The 21,888-nt window shown below is 31.9% G+C and overlaps 2 protein-coding genes across 2 annotated transcripts; one reads left to right on the top strand and one right to left on the bottom strand.

Annotated features, from left to right (window-relative positions):
* Positions 1–2,747: 2,747 nt before the first annotated feature.
* LOC130443000 (uncharacterized) lies at positions 2,748–12,412 on the bottom strand. The gene is made up of 5 exons (XM_056777437.1): positions 12,398–12,412; positions 12,182–12,301; positions 11,735–11,961; positions 3,155–3,268; positions 2,748–2,913 (listed from the first exon to the last, which is right to left on the bottom strand). The coding sequence occupies exons 1-5, from the start codon at positions 12,410–12,412 to the stop codon at positions 2,748–2,750; spliced, it is 642 nt and encodes a 213-aa protein (XP_056633415.1).
* Positions 12,413–14,424: 2,012 nt separating this feature from the next.
* Positions 14,425–15,297, top strand: LOC130442999 (zinc finger BED domain-containing protein 5-like). The gene has a single exon (XM_056777436.1). The coding sequence runs from the start codon at positions 14,425–14,427 to the stop codon at positions 15,295–15,297; it is 873 nt and encodes a 290-aa protein (XP_056633414.1).
* Positions 15,298–21,888: the final 6,591 nt, after the last annotated feature.

Raw genomic sequence — 21,888 nt, 5'->3', positions numbered from 1 at the left:
CTCTATTCCTTTCATCGTGTTTTAAGGACTGTATATCGTGTAGGCCTGTCCGTTGTCTGATATTTCGCTAAGATATTTTTTATTCTCCGACCTCTGATCGTGTCCTCAACTGATAGTTGCAGGTATTTATATTTGGTATTTCGTACCCTAAGTACGCCTTTTTCCTCTTTTTAATAATTTCACAGAGTTCTTGTTGTTTGTTAACTCTTCATAATATCTTTTTATTTTAGATGTCCAGGATTTTGCGATATTTCAACATCTAGAAAGCCTCTAATTTATCAATTCTATCCTTCTTCAATGTCCAATCTTCCATACCGTAGAGAAGCACCAACCACACGTAGCATTCGATGGATCTTAATCGTAGATTGAGAGCCTGCTAGGTGCGGAATTTTATGTCTTTGTCCAGTCTCAAGTTAACCATATACTGAAATTTGGAATTTTCGTATAGATCACTGTTTCCACATTTGATCATAAATTGTTTTTCTATTTATATGTGTTTAAAACCATTATTTTGCTTTGTTTTCCTACTTTATTTATCAATTGCTGTAGATCTGACAAGTTGTCATTGATTGAGACCGTGTTATCGGCATATTGTTAATCTACACTCCATCAACCTTAACTTCCATCTCCAAGTCCTCCAAACTCTCCGGAAACAGCAAACATCCTTTTCCTACTTCTTTTTTTTTAATTTTATGTTGTTGCGCATATTAATATCTATTTTCACTTATGTATTTAGTCCAAAAATAAGTTTTCAATTCTCGTGTATAGGGTAATTTCGTAACGTAAATTTTCTGACTATTTATTATATGTTCTTGATTATGTCACTAGGTATACTTCCAAAATTGTCTCAAATAGAACTATGTTGTCTACATAATATAGCCTTGAATATAATATCAATATTAATTTAAATAAACAGTTTTTATTCATTCAGTTTTTTCAGATGGAAATTGATTCAATTATGTTTTTCTTTCTTTGTAGGTCCCCAATCCAATAAATTAACTTTTCAGACATTTATCATAGTATTATGCGAAATTTATGTGTGCAAGCCGTCTCTGTGCTGGTTCTTCGATAGCCCGTGATAAGTAAATCATTCTTCTTCGACAATATTGAGCCAGAAACGGAGAAAAATCGGAGAGATAAGCGGACTATTGGCGAGAGTTTATCAAATTTATACTACTATAATCAAGGCTTTTAATGCACGCGATGGACAGTCTGGGTGTGGAATTGCTGCTATTAACAGTTTATACTATTTTTATGGGTTATTCTATCAGTTAGAAATTCCCGTTATTTTTTTTCTATACGTCGTTTATTAAAAAGGTCATCTAATGATGATTTATGTTTCTTATCCATGCATATATTTGATTGATGTTATGTAGCAATTCATCATATAACATAAATCGAGAGAAAACAATTCCTCATTTATATTGACAACGAAATGTTGTATAATTTTTACTGTTTCAGCCGGCGGGGGTGAATTTTTGCTAAGATTACTTACCACACTAATACGATAATTGGTTGCTGGAATTTAAAGATTAATTCAATCCCTATGAGTAAATTGGTCGACGAGATTTTATATTGTTACCAAAAAGGAATACAAATGAGATACTTTTGAATTTATACCTGCTAACATCAATAATTTGTATTTTTACATACGCTTCAATTTGACGTTGTTCCATCTTTTCAAGGGAGACATATGTTTATGGAGGGATGTGTAGCGTATAAAGAATTAAATTTTGCAGAAACAATTTTTAACAATAAGACGTTTTTGTGGTAGAAGCTAACTTCTTCTTCTTCATCAGCCCACATAGTTAATATTGAATACTTTATTGAACCAAGTATTCCTAATGTTTTCCTTAAGAAACCATTTGGTTGCTAAGTATTGGGTTGAGCTTTGATTAGAATTATCACTTTTTCCACAAGTTCCAGATGCTTGGTGAGTTTAAACCTGCGGACGATGTCTTGATTATTTGGGGATTCAAAAATTTCATTGTTTGTGGTTTTTGCGTTGTTCTCGTGATCTTCAGCAATCTCTTGATTATTATTGGATATCATACAACTTCAACTGTTTTCAACAATATTGGTATATAATTTCGAAACCTGAATACACATTTCCATAGTGAATAGTCAGTGTTTTCATTTTCTATTAAATCACTTAGATAATGGTTCAATGATTCGTTTTCAATTTTTTTCTCACTTACCGTGTGCGGTTTTTAGTATCCTCTTGTTTTCTACAATTTCTCCTACCATGTTTCTCCGGCTTTTTCTTTGAACTAAATACCTAATTTGTTTGGACCTTGCATTTTCTTTGTACTTTGGTTTTGTTTTGTGCTGCTTGCTGTATGTTTATCATTCGTTTTCCAACTCTTCAATGCTATAGTTCACTAGTTATGATTTTCACATTTAATTAATTTTGTCACTATTTCAAAACCTTCGCAGTCAGGCCTAATATTAGTTGAATTTTGTTCAGATTTTCTCACTATAATGTTTTCGCTAATTAGTGGTGATAAAGAGAAATGATCTGTCGTTGTGCCTTCAGAATCATCAATAAACTAATTCCTACTATTTTTGAAATAGAAAAGCCAGTCAAATATAGTATTTTTATTTCTAAAGAAATTAAAACTGATCAAAAAAAATTTGGAATTCTTTGGAGCTACCAACAATGTGTTAGCTTTATCTTATTCATATGATTTTCATATTTTGTCATCAGGATTGGAATAAACAATTAAAACATTACAACAACTCGTATTTTAATAGAGTTTGTCATCCAAAATTGAGAATAAACCCAGAAATCCATTTTCTAAGAAACAGTCTGTATACAAACTTTTACAATCAACACCATATATTCCAGCTTGTTGAGCTTCTAGATAAACAGGATCCAGATCTGAACTAAGCTCTCCAGTTCCATAATTGGGTCTATAAAAAAATGAATAGTTTTTGCATATTTTTTCCATATCCTCTTATGTATCCATATTCTTACTTTCTATAAGATATCAAATAATGATATGCGTTGATAAAAACAAGTGTCATTTTATACAACATAAGTTTTTTGAAGGAAACATAACATGAGAAAAGTTATTAAGTGAATAGTTATCCTCAACATTTTCATGATATATGTTCTCTTTAAAATATTTTTTATGGAACCAATTATACTTACGTTAGAATGATGTCGAAAAGATGGCCGAATAAACCATTAGCATCGTGCGCTAAAGAATCCATCGCATTTTCACAGATACTTCTTAGTAAACAGTGTTTTCCATTTAATCCATGACTGTAAGAAAAATGGGATAAATAGAATATTGAAGCGTATAGAAGTTATGTTAGGATCAACAATTTGATTCTTAGAAGAATTGGAAATAAACGATTTCAACAATTCTAACAATCAAACAAATTTATGGAGATTTGTCGCCAGAATGATATATTATAAGAAAAAATCTTAATTGAAGTTCAAGTCTTGACTTATGTTATCGTGCTAGACTTTCGCCATACAAATTTTTGAAAAAGATTTTTAAACATGCTGGCTTTATTTCCACCGTGAAATATGAAATCATATATTCTGAAATTTTTACAGCTTTAAGAGCTTATATATATATACATATATATATATATATATATATATATATATATATATATATATATATATATATATATATAATCAAACATAGCGCCTTGTTACTGGACTCAATTACGAAATACTGAATTTTCCACTGATCTTTGAATTTTTTGCATTCACTATTAATTTTTCGCTTCTTTTCCATACCAGTAAATCACACACAAAAGCAACAATTCAAATCAAAATACTGTTACAAAGATGTCTTAAACTTAAACACGCACAAACACTTTTTAAGAAGGTACGCACTATTTTATTTCACAACAGTGTCATAGGAACTGACTTGTGATTGCGCCATTATCCTTCTTATATATTCCAATTACTGCCATCTAAAAGTGAGTGGAAGACACCAGAACTTTCTCGAATCAACGAGATTATTCTGTACGTGATATCTATTAGCGATAGAAGGTACTACCTATTTCCGCTTGTGTCCACCAGATGTCTTGTCGCGTTACTCCTCATGGCTCGTACTCTACGACTAAACTAGAAATTAGAGATAATGACAGGAAAATTAATAATATGCAGTGTCGCCGTTTTGCAGCTGTTTTTAAACGCTTTGCGTACTTTTTCGAACTTTTTTTTCATCAGTCGACTATTTCACTTTTCACCACCAGCAACAATGATAATATGGTTTTGGCCCTCGGAACTTACTGAGTAATCAGTATGGCCCTAAGGCTCTAATGTTTGGAGACCTCTGGTTTACACAATAGGCAACCCTGATCCATGTGTAAGATAATCCACATAGTATCAAGCTGCAACTGTTTTCTTATTTAGCCTCTATTTATGTTTTATATTTATCATATGGAACAATTGATCCAAATTATTCAAGAATTTTATAAAAACGACATAAAACCTGTTCTATATGAAGTTGAGAACCTTTAATAAAAACTCAGTTTTTACGTAAAAAAATTCAAGATCAAATACTGAATTATTTTTTGAAGAATAAATCGAGTAAAACAAGGTACAAAAATGAATCAAAACACTAAGAAACTGATATTAGTTCGCGATTAATAAATAAATAAAATATAAAAAATATAAAAAGAAATGAAATTGATATTCTTCTAATTCTACTGTGAGGCAATACATAATACGAAGTTTCCCAGTTTTCCTAAGTCTTTACAAATTAGTTTCTCAATATATTCCTTTAAATGTATCGATGTAATCTGCCATTTTCTGTGTTAAGACCCACGTTTCACATTCGTTCGTATTATTCGTATATATATATATATATATATATATATATATATATATATATATATATATATATATATATATATATATATACATATATATATATTTATATATAAATTAATATTATCTTTTTATCTTTTTTATAAGAGTGTTGCTACATAATTTTTGAGATATGGCAATGTGCAATCTGCCATCATAAAGATTGGCATTTTTAATGGTGAACGTACTATTTGAGTTTTTTACGGATACTTGAAACATTGATCATGGTCAAAAAATGGAATTAAATCGCAAAAATTTTTGTGCGTGGATTAAACCACCAGTAGAGTACCTATTAACTTGCTTCAACTTTTGATGATGAATTACCATCTCGAGCCATCGTGTTTCGCTGTTTTTTAGAATTAATTCGTGGTCGAATGTTGTGCCAGAAAACATTGATGCTGTACATGAAGTGATATTACAAGATCGTCATGTGACATACCGTGATATTGAGGCATACTGGGGCAATTGTTCCACTCGCATATATTCAATATTGCATGAATATTTGGCTATCAAAAATATTTCTTCGAGTGGATACCGCATAAGTTGACAATCGCTCAAAAAAGCTCGTGTCGATAGGTGCAAAGAAATACTGAAAAACTCGCGGTGCTTCAAAAGACGTCTATGTGATCATATGAACCCGAAACTTAATAACAATCAATTGTATGGGTCTTGCAAAAGTATATTGATCTTAAAGGAGAATATTTTGAAAGCGATATCCAATTATAAATATTTCATTGGTCTATGTCAAAAATTAAGTAGCAACCCTGGTATTTATTTCGGGATGATTTTTCTCGATTTTAGGTCTTTGTCGAATGAGTTTATGAAAGTATTTTGAGGAAGACCGCAGTACATCGAAACGTCAAGATTTTATCTGCTTTTAATCGAAAATTCGATTGAAGGAGACCTTAAATCAAGACAAATTACCGCGAAATTTATATTATATTATATTATTTGCATAAAATCTGGTTGAAAATGTATAGTTATTATACTTTTTTAAAAATAGTACACTATTTGTTTTGATACTTATTTCCTTGACTGAATTTAATTAGTGCAGAATAAATAAATGTAACCTGTGTAAACGGAAATTCACTAACCAACTGAAAATATTAAAAAATTTAACATTTTTGCATGAGATTAAAACCAAATTATTCATGATGAAAAAAATAAATGTAAAATATATGATAATTAATAAATATTAGATATACCAGATTTTGTCAAAAGTCAATTTTAAAGAATAGATATTTTATGTAGAATATTTTTTAATCTCATCTAAATGAATGTTATGATTGATCCGACGATAATTCCTAAATATCCGCTATTTGTAGTCAACTGTTACGTACAGTATGTTACGTTCGTTATATATATTTTCGATGAATTAATAGAACCAATGCTCTACCCAAATTTTACATGGAAGAACATCGGTTTATATCGGATGCATTTCCTACACCATACTATATATACACTAAACTATAGAAAATTGGAATTTATCCTCATATTTGGCGGTTTTTGAGTACTTGCGGAACATTTTAAGCAGCTGGTGTGTCCAAGATTTCTGACCTAACAATGCATAAAATCTTTATAATCGTGACTATTTGTTTTTCAAAATATCTTACATTGACAATGATATAGTACAAGTACTTTGACTAAAGCAGTTCCATTATATGGGTTTAAACAGCTTCTTCTGTTATTAAATATTTCTAACAATGAACAAATCATTGGATGCGAAACCAGAGTTGTTTGATAGAACCAATCACATTTGGCAAACAAATTGATGTGTGCTGTTCTAAGTTGCTCTAATGCCACTGCTACACATGATTGGTTGCACCAACCAAGAGGCACCCATTTGCTTCGACGTGCTTCTTCCACGAACAAATTTTGTTGGACAATGAGGCGATTACATTGACAATTATATAAATAAACCTCGTAATATGAACAAATTTGTCGATTTCAATGCTTGCTAGCATTTACAATTCACATTAACGTCTCGAAATGTATGGTTTCTACGCCTAGAAACATAATATACTATGTAAACTGTAAATCAATCATATCATGTTAAGTAACACTCAAACTATACACATAATTCATGAAAATCTTGATAGGTAAATCTAAGCTATTACGATGGAACTCTGAACAAACTTTTGCTCCCATTGTGTAATTGATTGGTTGGATCGATGGATCCGAATTAAATTAATTCAAGATGTCCAGTGCAGGTGTAACGATAATGGAAAGGGTCGAACGAAAAAAAAAATTTTTTTTTGAAGCGGTTCTTAACAAATAGCGTAATCTCAATAAGAATAAAAAACAAGTGTTTATAATTAACATATATTTTTTTATTATTCAAAGTATCAATTAGGTGAATGATGGTTGGTAAGGAAAATGTCTTAGATGTCAAATAATAGCTTTTTATTTGAGAACGGATTTTATTGTTTTTTATTAAATCACTTCAGAATGATGAATTTTGTCGCTTAAGTTTATACATATAAAATGTACCGGGAGATTGAAATCTTAAGGAATACAATAGAATGTTCAGTACAGTAGAATATTCAAGCATTCTGAACAATTTTCTACCATTTATGTTATCGTTTTATGTTCAAATGTTCCGAAATGTAGTTTTTTCTTCTTAACCCAAAACATAACGATTTTAGAAAAAGATATGGAAGCAAAACATTTTTCATAGAATTCGAAAGAACTAGATGCAAGCAGAGGAAATAACTGAAGCTATTCTCACACTACAAGTAAAAATAAAATCATATGGAATGAAAAGTGGTGCCATGTAGTATTACTCAATAATACTGAATAGAATTTTCTGAATGAAGCTGAGAACATAGAGAAAATATATTGCCAAACTTTTGACGTGGTTTTTATTACACTCTAATATCAGTTCCACCTGCATGTTTATATGTTTTACGGAATTTTCACCGTCCAATCCAAGCATTATAACAAAAATCTAAAACACAAAGGTTTCATAACTAAGTTCTGGCGCCTTCATATACAGGTCAAAAATTTTCAGAGGATTGTCGTGTTTTTTCTAATTGTTCTTGATTTTAAGTCTCTTCTGTTTTAAAATTAGTTTTTTCAATAGTTTTTGGAAGGAAGATAAAATTTGACGTTTCGATTTTAAGTCTTCAAAAAATGATTAAAAAAACTAATTTTAAAACAGAAGAGACCTAAAATCAAGAACATTTCAATACATTAATATAGCAAAAAGTCTTAGAATATGTATATGAATTGTAAAGAAGTCTTTGCCAGCTATATTACGAGCGGTTTCTTGTTGGGAACGTGGCAATGAAACACCAAAGTGGACTAATTTTAATATATTTTCCGAGCTTTCGAATACTTATGTATTCTTCGTCTGGGACTGAAATAATGGTCAAATACAATATAAAAAATATGTATTATATAGTATATATATATATTTATATATATATATATATATTTATATATATATATATATATATATATATATATATATATATATATATATATATACAGTGCTTTTCAGATAAAAGTATCGACCTTTAATAACTTTTGTAATACTGGTATTTAGAAAAAATCCAAAAACACGTCAATTTTTGTTGGAAGGGGCAAGCATTATGGCTTATTTAAACTTACTGGAAAAGCCACCCCCTCACCCCTAGCAGCATCCCCTTTATTTTTTTAAATTACTTGTCATATTTTTTATGTAAAATTTGGATATTCCTCTTTGAGCTGATTTCAAAAATGTATAATACTTGTAGGTTAAAGTGGTTAGTTTATGAGATAAACAATTTTTCTTTTAAGAGTACAAATTTTACTTATTATTTACTTTCACCTTATTTGCCTGTACTAAAATGGGTTGTACAACAGTTCAAACTCTTTAATCTTTTTAACTGTGTTATTTATTCTGCTTAAAAAATCCAAACAAAAAAAAAATTCTACTTTTTATTAAAGTTTGACATTGTCAACTAGAATTTGTAGTCACTATTGATAGTGTAATTTGATACTTTATTTATTTTGTTTCTCTGAAATGGTTTACTCTTTGCAAGAAAGAATTGAAATTATAGGTTTATACTACCAAAATAATAATTGTGCAAGAGCTGCTGCTAGAAAATTTAACGAATTACATGACGGAAGACATGCAACTCATAAGTATGTAATTCAACTGATGGAGAAATTTACCACAACAGGGTCTGTTTGCAATAAAGTGCATAAGCGAGAGGGACTCGTAAATAACGAAGCAATCCAAGTGGCAATTTTAGGGCAAGTCAGCTTAGAGGCTCAACAACCCCAATCGTTGTCAACAATAAGTAGAGCGATCGGTGTTTCATCTTCTACAGTTTTCCGAGTTCTACATAAATTCAAGTACCACCCATACAAAGTTAAGTTGGTGCACGAGTTGAATGAAGATGATTTTGATCGTCGTCTAGAGTTTTGTGAATCAATGACGCAAATTATCAATAACAATCCACAATTGCTAAACAATATTTGCTTTTCTGATGAATGCTCATGGTCATTAAATGGCTTAGTAAGTAGGCATAATTGTAGATATTGGGCTGAAAGTGATCTACATATTATGCGTGAATTCCATACACAACATCCCCAAAAGTTAAACGTTTGGTGTGGTATCCTAGGTGACCACATTGTCGGACCTTTCTTCATCAACGGAAATTTAAATGGTGAATCATATCTTGAGTTACTCAGGGAGGGGGTTGACCCACGTATTACAACAATAATAGAAAATGATGATAACCTTTCCGAATATTTACTGGTATTTCAACAAGACGGAGCTCCCCCACACTATGCTATGCCTGTCCGACAATTTTTAAACGAAACATTCCCCGCTCTTTGGATAGGTAGAAGGGGGCAGATGATGGAGTGGCCACCTAGGTCACCGGATTTAACACCCCTAGACTTCTTTTTATGGGGCTATTTAAAAACAAAAGTTTATGCTACCCAACCAGAATCTCTGGATGATTTACGAGAGAGGATAGAAAATGAATGTCGACAATTAAATCCAGCCGTATTAAGCAATGTCAGAGAGGCATTTCAAAATAGATTATACCATTGTATGGAAGTGAATGGTACTCATTTTGAACACTTATTGTAACTTCATAATAAATAGCACAGTTAAAAAGATTAAAGAGTTTAAACTGGAGTATCCAAATTTAACATAAAAAATATGAAAAGTAATTTAAAAAAATAAAGGGGATGCTGCTAGGGGTGAGGGGGTGGCTTTTCCAGTAAGTTTAAATAAGCCATAATGCTTGCCCCTTCCAACATAAATTGACGTGTTTTTGGATTTTTTCTAAATACCAGTATTACAAAAGTTATTAAAGGTGGATACTTTTATCTGAAAAGCACTGTATATACTGGCGAGCAAAAAATTGAGGTCACCTTGAAATTTTCATGTTCTTTGAAATTTTACGTTTTCAGATAGTATTTGTTTATTTTGTACAGTATTTGTACATCATTGCATGTGCTTTTGTAAGCAGAATGTGATAGAGAAAAATGAATTTTTTTCTTGGATTCAATGATTTATTGTGAAAAAGCAACAAATTAACATTTTGGGCGAAATTCAACATTTTGGTGTTAGGAACGATATGGAATGAACAAAATAGAAAAACTTGACACTAGTAACGTGTATTCCCTCCTCTTGCATTGATAACTGCTTGAAGTCGGCGCGGCATACTTTGAATTAAGTTGCGGATTACATTCTGGTCGCTTTTATCCCATTCCTGCGACATCAATCTTCTCAGCTCCTGGGCAGTTCTTGGTGCTGGTGTGTGTCTGCGAATCAGTCTTCCAATCTCGTTCCGGACATGTTCTATGGGATTCAATTCTGGGCTGCGAACTGGCCAGTTAAACCGTCTATTTTCTACCTCATCCAGATACTCCCTGACAATTCTGGCTGTATGTGGTTTCGCATAATCTTGCATAGAAATTCCACGTCTCCACATAGTCACCATGAAAGGCATAAGATGGTCTTCTAGCACCTCCGTAATGTACCTGTGAGAGGCTAGGGAGCCATTTTCTATGAAGACCAGCTCTGTACGAGCTTGTTCAGTAATTCTCGCCCAAACCATAACTGACCTACTGACCCACCGCCAAATGGAAGACGCTCGTCAATGCAAACTTCAGCATTTTTATGTTGAAGTCTTCTCGTCGATATTAGCAGAAATATTGTTTCTCAGATTCGACATACCGTTCTTCATGGTCAAAATATCGTATTCCATGTTAGAAATCTTTTTCGTCAATTTTGGCCGAAATATCATTCTTCAGAGTTGAAATATCACCCTTCATGTTCGAAATCGACGAGATTAAAGTGGAAGCCTCATCTTGGAATAAAAATGTTTCTGGATAAAAGCCTTCACTCTTCTTACTCGCGAATCTCCACTTTCTCCACATTTAGCCATAGTCATGTCACTATTCGTTTACAAAACCCTACGTAATGTTTTTTTCTTATATATTTACACTATTATTGTCGATAGAGTGAAATACTGAAACACTTTACACTACACTTATCTAACTTATGTAATAATTATCCTATCACTAATACTCAACAACTAACTTATATAATTTATTTAAAATCTTTGGCTACTTCTCTATTTCGTTCTGTTTACTATGACTATTCATTATAAACTAAACTAATTTGCGTTATATATACAAAATGAAGTTCTCAAAAATTCTAGTAACTAAAGAAACCAAACAAATGAATGAAAAGACCTTAATTAGTTAAAAAGAAGCAATGTAAATAAATCGCCTGCTATGATAAAACATATATAAAAACAAACATCAAACGTACCGCGACTGCACCGAATTTTGGAATTCCAATATCACCAGACAGGGTCGGTTCATGTCGGAGACGAATTCGTGACAATATAAAACAGATCTAAGAAGTGAGGAATTAAAGAAACTTACTTATCCAAAATCTCTTCGAATGCTCCGTAAAAAAGAGCTCTATCGCTTTTCTGTTTCGTATAAATCTCTAAACTGTCAACAGATCTTTTTCCCGTATAAACAGGTGGATAACTAGTTAGAATTTGGCTTGCGTTTTGAGGTACAGAATATTGCATTTGAAGATTCCAACCGATCGCCATTGATTGTTTCAAACCCAGTTTCAGTGGTGTACCAATGCCGATGACCAACTAAAAATGATGAATTCTCAAAGTCTACAATTATAATTTTAATCTAATATTTATTCCATCAACAATATTATGTAATCAGCTCGAATATCGAAAGTTAGCGTGTTTGGTTGATTCGCAAGTAACTATGTCCTACATGTCCCACATAATTTAAAATTATTATTCAGAACTTAAAAACTATGAACTTCTTCAAATGATAATATCAGGTGGGATCAAAACTTACTTTGTAGCTTCCTCCTTTAGGATATACAATGTACCTTTTCCCTCTATGGGAATGATTATAACCATCAACGATTCTCGCACAGATTAGTGATACTAACAACAAGTAATAATGGACGTTTGCCTTAAAAATTTTCAAAATTATATTCATAAACTCTCTATACATCTACTAAATTTAACAATTGTCTTATTCAAATGAGGAATTGAATGCTATACATACCATTTTTAACCTCATACTACAAATTTTACATTTGTATGTTACACTTTGTGTTTAAATAGAGTTACACATATCGGACGAATGATTATTTACCGAAGCGATTAACAAGAATGACCATCTGTTTATAAACAACGGTTATTGAAATTAGTTGTCTCGAGAGATAATTAATTGTATAAATGTATAACCATGAATATACCTTTCAGATACATCTCAACAGGTTAAGTAAGATGATGTTATGTCTAATAATTTGACGGTACATTAAGATGTCCCTCATGAGAGCATTTTAGATTCCATCTTATATTATTATAAACTTCAAACTTTCATACATACACACAAGATTTATTTTTCATTGGAACTTCTTAGTATACAGCCGCCATACTCAAAGTGTGTTCCGCGGAACCCTAGGGTTCCGCGAAACCCCTGTAGGGGTTCCGCAAGAATTTAGAACTCAGTCGCCACCCAGCACAATAAAGTAATTTCATTCTAACTTGAAACAGTGCATTTTACGAGGAGTGTTTAACATCACGCCGCTGTTCAATAAAACTTTATGGCAAACCTATTGCAAGTTCTTTACTTACACCGATCCCTGTACAAAATACCAAAGTCAGAAGATTAAAAAAATATATCTATATCTAAATATTTATTCAGGACGGCACGCGCCTAGATAAAAAGAATAGACTTAATACTTAAGTTTAAGGTGATTTATTTATGCTTTATGTCTCACCGATGAGATCCGCAAGCCGCTTTAGCCTTTGTCTTGATGAAAACCGACCGCCGATATCTACTTGTGAGCGCGCAGTCACTTTGATAAAAGCCGCCGCTGCGATTAGACGCTATAGTTGTAAACAAGCGACTTTCGGCTATATAACTTCAAAACAAGTCGAGATTGTTTACACCGCATTTTTTGTATTTCTATTTTTATTTCGGCTTTTTATTTATTAAAGGCGCCGACTCGAGTATTTTTAAGAATGTTCGAGATCGAGGCTAGGACTATAAAAGCGACGACCGCGCTTCGACACTCGAGTCAGTCGACGATTAGCGTTTGGAGCGATGAGTACTTATTTGCTAGAAACGAAGTTTTTTTTTGTTCTACTGCTGTATTCTGATTGTATCAGTTTTGTACATATCTCCTTTGCACTAAACTCTTCTACTCAGTAACGATCGTGCGTTAATTTGACTCCACCACCCTGACAAGTAATTATTAATAAAGAAGAATGGAACGTTGGCTTAAAGGCGTTAAACGTGTTGCAACAACATCTTCTAACGAAGCCGAATGTTCAAAAGCAGTACGCGCGGAGTGTACAGCAATTATCGATGATAATGATGCAACGACGTCAAGTTCCACGGTTTCAAAGGGGAAAAAAGGAAGTATGATGAATCATATATCAGTTTCGGATTTGTTGATTCCAACGGCTAACCTCTCTGCATATTATGTAGTAAACGGCTTCCTAATAGTTCCATGGCACCTGCCAAGTTGCGCCGACATTTAGAAACTGTACACCCCGAGTCTAAAGACAAGCATAGAGAATTTTTTGTACGTAAAAAAGAACAGTTATTGGAAAGTCAAAAAACTATGATGAAAGTAACCCAAACTATCAATGAAAAGGTCACAAAGGCATCATATTTAGTTAGCTATCGCATTGCACAAGAAGGTGAAGCGTATACTATAGCTGAGGTTTTAATAAAACCATGTGTGTTAGACATAACAAAATGTATGCTCGATGAAAAATCTGCAAAGCATCTTTCTACTGTGCCACTATCAAATGATACTGTTTCACGTCGAATTCATGATCAAACAAGAGCTAGTTACACGTCTACAAAAAACACGATTCGTCTTGCAAATGGATGAGTCTACTGATGTCGCTGGTCTGCCTATCTTGCTGGTTATCGTGAGATATCCATATGAAAGTTCTTTTGAAGAAGACATGCTTATGTGTTCACCGTTGCCCACAAACACTACCGGAGATTTTTACTAAAAAAAATATATTTTTTGAAGAAAATAATCTCAGTTGGAACTTGGAACGCTAGCAATGAAGCAAGTGCCGTCAAACCCAAAATTAGTAATGGATGAGGCGGTAAAAATTATTAATTTTATCAAATCACGACCACTACAATCCCGATTGTTCTCATTATTATGTGAAGATTGTGGTAGCAAACATAAAATACTGCTGCTCCATACAGAAGTGCGATGGCTGTCTCGGGGTAAACCTTTAACAAGGCTATTTGAACTTAAAGCCGAGTTACAAATGTTTCTTTCAGATACTTCTTTTAATTTGAAAGACCGTTCGTATGATAAAACTTGGTTGTTCCGACTGTCTTTCATGGCGGATATCTTTCAAAAACTGAATGAATTAAATTTATCATTGCAAGGTAAACAGACAACAGTGTTCCAGGCCTGTAACAAAATAACTGCCTTTAAAAGAAAATTAAATTTTTGGATTATTTGCGTTAGTAAGAGAGAAATAGAAAGCTTTACGTTACTCAGTGAGTTTGTTAGCGATAACGACTTAGATAATGTATTTGAACAATTGGTCCAACATCTCACTTCGATGCGCGCATGTTTTGAGAAGTATTTTCCCGAAGAAGAGAATACAAAATTGAAACTGAATTCATGGATTCATAATCCATTTTTACCCACCTTACAAAAGCCCGAAAGTATGTCAAATGAGATATATGAATCTCTTTTAGAAATGTCATCAGACACAAGTATGGAGTCATTGTTCAAAACGACATCTCTCAACGATTATTGGTGCAGAATCCATGATGAATACCCAATTCTTGCCAAAATGGCTCTGAATATTCTTTTTACATTTCCAACAACATATTTGTGCGAAACAGGATTCTCAACCTATGCAGCCACGAAAACAAAATACCGGAATAGACTGGACGCCGACCTGATATGAGACTTCAACTGTCTTCTATCAAACCTGATATCAACCAATTAATGAAAAAATAATGAAAAATATTGTAGGGTTCCGACAAGTATTTCGCTTTCCAAAAGGGTTCCGTCACTAAAAAAGTTTGAGAACCGCTAGTATACAGAAACAAAATAAATCAAGATCCTGTTGAAATTTATTAAAAATAAGTCTAATTGACAAATAACAGAAGTACTCAATCGGATGCAATTGCGACTTGAGAATAACATATTTACTTATAGTGAATAAGGAGAATATATATGAGTTTGATAATCAACACCAAATTACGTTCTTAAAAATATACAACCGGAAACCTTAGTAAAGCTTATACTAAAAATTATTCTATCAACAAAACCTACACATCATAAAGAAGTAGAAAAGGTTAGTTTTTATATGAAGTGTCCTTGTTTGTCAAATATTTTGATATTTTCACTTTTTTGTTATCTTGCAATCAATTTAAAGTAAATATAATCGACTGCTTTTCGAGCAACAGTGAAGTAAAAAATAATTAAAGCACGTTAAGTTCAATATTTAATGAATTTTGTGCTGTACATTTTGTAATTTGTAGAGAATGTTGTCCGCTATCATTTTATATCTGAAAGGAATGGTGAAGAAAGTTTAAAATCATTGGAACTTGCATTAATCAGCTGTGTTTCGAATTTTCAAAAAGGTGGCAAATCGCTGAATGGAAACAAAATTTCTAGAGCAAAATGCTGCTCGACTCAAACTTCTTTCATTACCTATTGCCGATTTGCCTGATGAGATATTATCAATTTCTCGTATGAAACAGCACGAAGTAAATCTTTGGGAACAGAAGTAAATAAAGAATAACCAAATCTGTTACGGAAGAATTGGACGCATCATTTTTATCACGATACTTCCAACCTTCTCTTATTCATAATAATATATTAATATTATTCATGGATCATCAATTTTTACTAAAAGACAACTATCTGAAGTAGCACAAGAATAAAGATTTGGAAAAATATCGTAGAAGTCACACTAGAAAATTGTCAATATTAATGTCCCGAGTGCATGTCAAATTGTCGATAATTTAATTTTCTCGAGTGCGCGAATACGCACGAGAGGAAATTATGAGACAATTTGACATGCACGAGAGGGCATTTTGGCAGACTATTTCCTGAGAAAAATTTAATTTAAAATAAACAATAATTGTTCCTTTTCTTGAAACATAAAATTAAAACCAAATGATGTTTATTAATCCTAGACGAAAATTTGGTACTAGTGCAAATTATCGATAATTTGCACTAGTGCAGTATTATCGCTGAAATTTGATCGTTGCTAGGTTAACAAAAAATATTACAGCTTTTTGGTTGGCTTAAATTTTTCGAAGGAAATAGTCAAGGTAATTCACTACTGCAGATCTTTTCAGTCTTATAGTCCAGTCTCCAGTTATTACTAGCCTAATAAAATTACCGCAGAAAGCATTATCGATGGAAATTATGGAGCTTTTGGCACCACCTTATGGATCCATCCTATATAATTTATTTACCCACGATTTTTCAACGACCGTACCAACGGGCATTGAACAAGAACGGCTACAGATTATAGATGATTCGCTCGCCTTGGTTTCCTCTCTCGCCCCTCGACTTACCACCTATTGGTTGATTCCCTGTTTTTGCGCACGATACAAAAGGCCTTATTGACAAATAGCGTGAAAAACGGTACCGTAACGGTTAGTTTTTTCAGGCTTTTGCGTTAAAAAAGTGCTGTAACGTGTCATTTTTTAACGCAATTATAAAATTTTTTTATCAAAATAGTGGGATTTGAATGCTTTCTTTCTCATGCCAAATCGTTTCTCCGATAAACTGTAACACTTTTATTTCTTGATATTCGTTCAAGAAAATTTGTTCTGTGTCTAATTGAAAGGGTGTAGTATTATCATTAGTGATGGAGAGTGAAGAAAGTTCAACAACTGCAGCGACTATGAATCTTCCCCTGAGAAATTCAGGGAACAGTATTTAAAGGAATATAATTCTTCTATGAAGTGGCGCACAAAAAAAGGCATAATCAGCTTCACAGCAAGAGTATTACTAGATTACTTTGAAACTAAATACAAAATGTGGTCTTCAACAGTTCAGTCAAAAGGCACCATAATGGTAAATAAGGACGTAGACATCAGTAAATACTCGAAGATCATTGCATATTTGAAAAATAAATAAGTTGGCTATAGGCACAAAAATCTAAAACATTTTCCCGTGAAGAAATTAATAAGTTTCTATTGCAAGCTCCAGACGATCATTATCTCATGCATAAGGTATGACAGCAAAAACTTGCTTATATATTAATTGTAACATCTTCCAGGATGGTTTAATATTAGGAATAGCAGGAGCTCTACGAAGGGAGAAATTATATAAAATAAGGTGGAACGATATTAATAATACAAGAAATTTACTATTACTCATACATTTACTCTTACAAGAGATTTACTATTTGTAAAATATCTGACAATAGATTAAACTTGGTAAACATTTATAAAAAATATAAAACCCAACGACCCACAAATGTCAAAACAGATCATTTCTTTTTGCAGTATAGAAATGGAAAACGCAAAACCCAAGTTATGGGTATCAATATCTTCTCAAAAATTCCCTTGCTTATCGCAACTTATTTGAATTAACATAGACGACTCAATAAAAAACAAAATGGATTCTGCAGTGAAAATACTAACGGGAACAACTAGTTCCACTTCAGCAGCATTGTTATAGTTCACGATCCTACCAACAATCCAAAAAGTACTAATACAACTATAGACGAGGTTCTTGTTGTTAAATGTTTCCAATTTAAGTACCAATAGTAATGTAACTTCTTCTTCACTTCAAATTAATAATTCTCACACTTGTACTTCTAATATCACTATTATAATATAAAAATTGATAAATGTCTACGGACGTAGAAATATTTTTGAATGAAACTTGTTGGTAAAGTACCTTTTGTTTCACCATCGTTCTCGCGAAAAAAAGTATGACTTGTTGCATAAATAACTATTATATCACTTTCAGTCTCTTATTAATGTAAATAATGAAAACAATTAAGATTATACGAAATCATTCATATGAATAATAATAGCTATTCTGTTTTATTGCAATGATAGCATAGTAATGCGACACTTTTTTGGAAGAGTTTCCTTTTTTACTTAAAAGTATACTAGACCGAAAATAGAGGGGAGATCTATGACTGAGGAGAACAAATAATGTAAGAAGGAATCTATTCGAAAAATCAAAACTAAGCAAAATAATAAGATCCAAAAGAATATAGTGGCTGGGTCACATAAGGAGAATGCCAGATTTAGAGCGACAAAAAAATGTTAAACTGGACTGGAACAAGGAGGAACAAGAAATAAAGAAATACCAAGGAAAAGATAGTAAGTAGAGATAATGGAAGACCTGAGAGAGAGAGAGAGAGTGAGAGAGAGGAATTTAGGACTTGAAAACGAAAGTAAAAAACAGGAAAGAGTGGAAAGGAAATCACTTCCATGCTATGGGCTTAAAAGGCCTGTGTGAAACACCTATAATCAATAGTAATCAAAATAAAGAATCAATACCATTTTTTTTGGTCAGTGAATTTATTTTAACTTCTAAGTAGAAACTGAAAAAGTTTTGAAATTCTTGAATTGAGAATTAGTGGATAGAATATTGGAGGCATTCAAATTACATAGCTACCACATTTCCGACAATTTACCTTTTTGGAATCAAACAATGTAAACAAAAATATTCTCTCAAAAGGTTACTCAATGAGAAAACTGAACATTCCACATTAATACTAAGTTCGTAAATACTAGACGATGATGGTTTAGGCCCCAAAATAGTTGAGTCAGAAAAGGAATTATTATGGATGGCATATTGAAAAATTCATATTTTTAGAGAACCAACTCAATTTCATATGTTGAGGAAAAAACTCACAAATTCATTGGAAATGGAGTCAAGAATAAGTTTTTTCTTAATGTGGTATTTTCAAATTTATTGGGATATTTCAGCTCAAAAATATCAATAATGTCAAAATTTCATGTTATGATGATATTGTTCCGTGATCATCTGAACAGGTTCATATGATAAAATTGTATCAAATAATAACCAAGTTCGTTCTTTTGATCATGAAGTGTCTTCCCCAAATTCAAAGTAGTTTCATAAGTGAACGAACTTTTCTTCATTTCAAGTCAAACCAAAATATCTCATCAAAAATTCAAAACGTAGCTTTTGTTTTCGCGATATCTTGATCATCAGGCATATTCATTGAGAATATATATGTCAAAAACAGTGTAGAATTAAGAGGCATGTGAAGAATTGTTGAATTATAGACATATCTCGAGATCCTGTCCTGTAATTATTCCAGACAAAAAGAATAACAATTGAAAAAGCACAAAGCTATGTTAATGAAGTCGCATAATAATAAAGACCTTTTTTACATTTCTGGCTGCTGTAGTCAAAAAGAGACGCCTCATTATTTTGTTTCTCAATTTGGAGCTGTAAATACGGTGTAATGAGGAAGCAATTACTGAATTTTTCATTTGATGGGCATGTAATTTTTTGTAACATCAGTATTGTGTTGTTGAGCAAAATATAAAACTCCTCCTACGGACTTTTGGAACTGAAAACTCAACGAATATGAGTGAATGTAATAATCCAAAGTGAATCAACTAATTTCATCCTCGATCAAATCTGATTGAACATGATCTCATACTCACTCAATTCTCATATTCTGTACCCTAAGCGGTGTTAGAGTTTCATTTGCCTTCATCTTTCAATTCATCATACATTTTTTCCGATCTCTTGCTTCACACATTTTCTACTTACAGATATGATCCTCATTTTAGTTATATATTATCGTCCATATATATGTTTCACTACATTCTATATATTCTCAATTTCCTGAGTAATATTTTTTATACTTTGCTACTGTTCTTTGATTCACTATCTTCTAATACAAGAGAATCCTATATTTATAGTCTGCTGCTGTTTTCTTTCTCTGTGTCAGGATTTTATTTGTTTATCTTCATATTAATCTTTTATAGCACCTTCTTGTTTATCTTCAGATTTTAACCCAATATTCTGTTATTTTTTCCGATAATTAACGTGTCATACATATAGCAAAATTCTGTTATTTTTACTTTATTCTATATTTCCCATTCTTCTTCAATTACTCCATATGTGTTTCTGTTAGCAAGAAGAACAGAAATTTTTTGATAACGAGAATGCGCACAATCCAAAAAATTAATCAGTATTTGTGCTAATCTGTTCCCTTCTTTGTATGACTGCACAACAGACTATTGTCTCTACGTCACACTAATAAACATTTTACTCATATACACAGACAACCAATAGTGAGTAAAGAGACCAAATATGTCTCTAAGTGACATTTTCTTCCAATTAAAGACTTTTATCGGGTCCACAAAGCAGCGGTGTCTGTAGTATCTGTCTATGATTTTACCCCCGTTACTTCTCAGGGTTCCATTTCAATATCTCATGTTATTTCGCAATGTCTTTGTATTCAAATGTTTTTTTATATGTGTTTTCACCCTCTACTTTCATATTTTTTCATGGGGATCTAATCCAGTTCCTTCTCTGGTTTTATATGTTAACCTTCGTCTATAATTCCGTAAATTTCTTCAAAGTACTTCCTCAATTATTCTATACACGTTATTTATTAGGTTTCCATTTTCATCTATGATGTTCAATGGCTTTTCTTTTTTCATTTGTCTTATTTGTTTTAGCTTAATGATGGATAATGTTTGTAAACGGCAATAAATGAATTCCTAGATATAAGAATCAATTAATATCCTCAATTTAATGTTGAAAGAAATGAGTAAATATTGATCCTTAATCACGTACCATTATCATTTTTTTCTATATTTCCTTTGAAAAGTTCCTGTTCTTATTATTAATGTCAATATATATATATATATATATATATATATATATATATATATATATATATATATATATATATATATATATATATATATATTCTTATAACAGTCAATAATATTTGTTTGGTTGTGAATGCAGAATAATATAAGAACAAGTCGACAGAAACAAACATATAATTATATTTTTCAAGATTTTTCCAAATATCTTAAACTATTTCTTTCAATACACTTATTCAGTTTAAGCTGGGAAATTTTCGTTTTACTGCAATTCTATGGAAATATAATCACAAAATAAATAAACATGTCCCTCCGCAGTCTAAATAAAAGATGCATTGTAAACATTCTTTTTATTTACCCATTCTCTTAAAATCCTTTTAGGTATATTCCGGTAATAAAATCCATTTTATGAGCACTGTGGGACATTTACTTTCTTGCTTTTAAGCCTTTACCAATAAGAGGTTGAAGGCAATCATGAAATATTAATACAAACTTTATGTTGGAGCATAAGTAAGATATTGTTGAGGTTACAGTTACTTTACTCGATCAACATTTTAACGTTTCGTGTGAAACTAAAGTAGTATTCTCTCACAAATAGATATAAAATTGTCTCAAGACCGAAATGTTACAGTTTTGGTTATAACAAATCTATTATGGATCATTTTTCCTTTTCCTCTTTGATCACATCCTGGAAA

This window comes from Diorhabda sublineata, chromosome 4 (assembly GCF_026230105.1).
Source record: "Diorhabda sublineata isolate icDioSubl1.1 chromosome 4, icDioSubl1.1, whole genome shotgun sequence".
Classification (NCBI taxonomy): domain Eukaryota; kingdom Metazoa; phylum Arthropoda; class Insecta; order Coleoptera; family Chrysomelidae; genus Diorhabda; species Diorhabda sublineata.
This window is presented reverse-complemented; position numbering and strand designations above follow the sequence as displayed.